The 2,686-nt window shown below is 44.1% G+C and overlaps 1 protein-coding gene across 1 annotated transcript; it reads right to left on the reverse strand.

The window, feature by feature from the left end:
• Positions 1 to 200: 200 nt before the first annotated feature.
• LOC147862003 (purine permease 3-like) lies at positions 201 to 1,548 on the reverse strand. The gene has a single exon (XM_087322902.1). It carries the CDS (start codon positions 1,543 to 1,545, stop codon positions 364 to 366), a length of 1,182 nt encoding a protein of 393 aa, XP_087179028.1. The 5' UTR covers positions 1,546 to 1,548; the 3' UTR covers positions 201 to 363.
• Positions 1,549 to 2,686: the final 1,138 nt, after the last annotated feature.

A 2,686-nucleotide genomic window follows, 5' to 3' on the forward strand; every position in this document is an offset into this window, starting at 1 on the left:
CGTTCTTGCTCGGTGTTAAGATTGATCAATACCACATATGAGTGTACTCCTTTCAAAGACCCTATGAGTATTGTATCCCAGACTTTGCCAATGGCTCTTCTTCGGATTTTCTATGAACTTTTCCGGGCACTCCCACCCACATAGGCATACCTATGGTCTTGTATTGCGCAGAGTAGGAGTCTCTCCACCACACTCTTACGTGGTGAAATTTTAATAAATGTTATTAAGAAAGATGTTTTTTTACATATCCCTATGTAAAAAGATGTTGTCTCTTAGCAAAGGATATTAGACTTCACAAATACATGCCACTAATTTGGGGAAAGATGGGTTTGTCGTGGTTTTGATGAGGATTGGACTTGGGAGTCAAGCAACCATAGTTTCCTCTTGTTGGAGCAACATAGAAGCTTTTGCTTTAGCATCATGATAGCCACCATATACATAGGAGATCAAACCCCATATGGAAAGGACAACGGATATTACTTTGAGGGTAGAGAAGGGATCATGAAAGACGATGATGGCAAGAATGGAGAGGAGAGGGAGCATCCCCGTGGTGAGAACACAAGAAAGGAGGGAGGAAGCAAGAAAGATGAGGCCCAATGAGCCAAGGAAAAACAATTGCCAACAAATGGCGGATCCCACGAGCACGAGCGAGTAGAGGATGGGGCCCAAGCTAAATCTCTTCGAAGCTTCGTGAGATATCGACAAGAACTCGCCACTAAAACCCATGCCTAGTAAGGAGAAGATAGTGGCCAACATGGCTATAGTGGTTTGTGCTTCCAAGATGACACAAAAGGTAGACTTGAGGATGACCTTACGATAAGTAAGCTCCATGAGTGGGAGGATGAGGCCATAGAGTGCAGCAGCCCCAAGGGCAGAGAGAAATCCAAGGACATATTGGGCATGTGAGGTGGAGGGTGGTAGATCAGAGTCGGCCGATGCAACATGGAGGCCGAGGAGGAGTGCGGAAAGGGTGATCGCGAACACGGCATTGAGCGAGGACGCGGTGAACCGATGCCGGACAAGGGCATACGAGAAGACAGCATTAAACACGAGCTGGGATGCGGTGAGGAGCGCATCGGTGGAGACGGGCAAATACGAGAGGCCCCAGGCAAAGAGGAAATTGTCGGCCGTGGTAAGAAAGCCGAGGCCAAGGAAGATGGCGATGAGGCGAGGGGTCACGTGTGCCCCGCTAAAGGCACGCGCGGCAAAGAAGGCCCGCACGAGGCCGACGCAGTTGTTCGAAACCAAGTGTTGTCTCCATTCGCGGTCATGGGTGCCCTTCCATTCCATGTAGTAACAAAACACTAGGGGTGGAACCAACATAGGCCAGCCTATGGTTTGGAGGGTTGTGAAAAGCCATCTTTGTTGACCTCCCTCATTAAAGTATAACCTCCCGAGCAACATCCCACCAGACACGCCCACCATGATCATGAGGCAACATGTGCAAAGCAATGCCCAATGTGCCAACCCCTTCCCTAAATATGTACTTGCCACTGCCTCCTTAACTACCTCCATGTTCTCCTCCTCCTCGACATTTGGTTGCATCCCCTCCCCCACACGCCGCGACCCCTCCTCCGCCCCTACCATTAAACTTATGTCTTAGATAGTAAATCACCTTGGAGCCACATATATGATCATTATTATCCACCATTCTTAGACATAAGATGTACCCACAATAATTGATTCCAAATCGTGGCAGTACTGGATTTTCAACATATATCATCATGATGATGTAGGATGACTTTGTGTGGACCTTCCGTGTTGGAGTATTCAAACTCAGGGACTAGGGCAATGACTTTAACCAACCACTAAGCAAACTACCGAGGGACCATCTACGTGGCCTCTTAATGTGGGTTGGGGAGTCCAACTACCATCTTCCACTCTTTTATTGTTGATGATAGTAGGGCCAATTCTCTACTGAAAATTAAGACTTTTTAAACACCCCCCCTAAAATGAGTATGTAATTTTCCATTCAGAATTATTACCAAAGGAGGTTTATGACATATCGTCCTTCTACTATTAATTTTCTCCCCACTTTTTAAACAAGTGAACCGTCCTAGTTTCGTGGAAATTGAAGATTAATGTGTTACTCGCCTTTCAAAGCTACAGGTGAATATGTCCTTAGTAATCGAGAGGCTCCATTTTCCAAACAATGGATTCGATAAACCATTAAATTAACCAACATTATTAGAAATGTTGGTGTGAGTGAATGCATCTATCTCATGTGCCAATAGTGCTCCTGGTTTTTCTTGATTCCTGTGATTTGGAGATTCACCTTTGTTTGATCCATCATAATTCCATACTTTTGGAATAAAGGCTAACCAAGCTTTTCCGAGTTTCTATTGGTATACAAGAGTTTCACAACAACTCATAATGGTTTAAAGAACTCAAGTATGACGCCTAAATCTTGGGAAAATCTTCTATCTTTTAAGATACCATCACTTTTCTCAAGAAAAGGACACAAAGCACCATTTCTTTTGTGGATTCCTATCATTCTTATCTAGGATACGTCTCTTTATATACCTGTCTCCTACAAATTATAAATCACATAATCTTGGACTTATACACCCTTGCTTCATCAAGTTTGAATATGTACTCAATGTGCTAAACATTCTCATAATTGTTTTGCTACAAGTTATCATCATCACCTTTGTACTCAGATTTTTTGACCACTAGATGGTGCTTA

This window comes from Azolla caroliniana, unplaced genomic scaffold (assembly GCF_043228905.1).
Source record: "Azolla caroliniana isolate FFs.n. ecotype wild unplaced genomic scaffold, voAzoCaro1.0.p SCAF_7, whole genome shotgun sequence".
NCBI lineage: Eukaryota > Viridiplantae > Streptophyta > Polypodiopsida > Salviniales > Salviniaceae > Azolla > Azolla caroliniana.

Bases quoted from the DNA above. Each gene is read 5' to 3' on its own strand.
- LOC147862003 (XM_087322902.1), bottom strand. From the start codon at position 1,545: ATGCAACCAAATGTCGAGGAGGAGGAGAACATGGAGGTAGTTAAGGAG.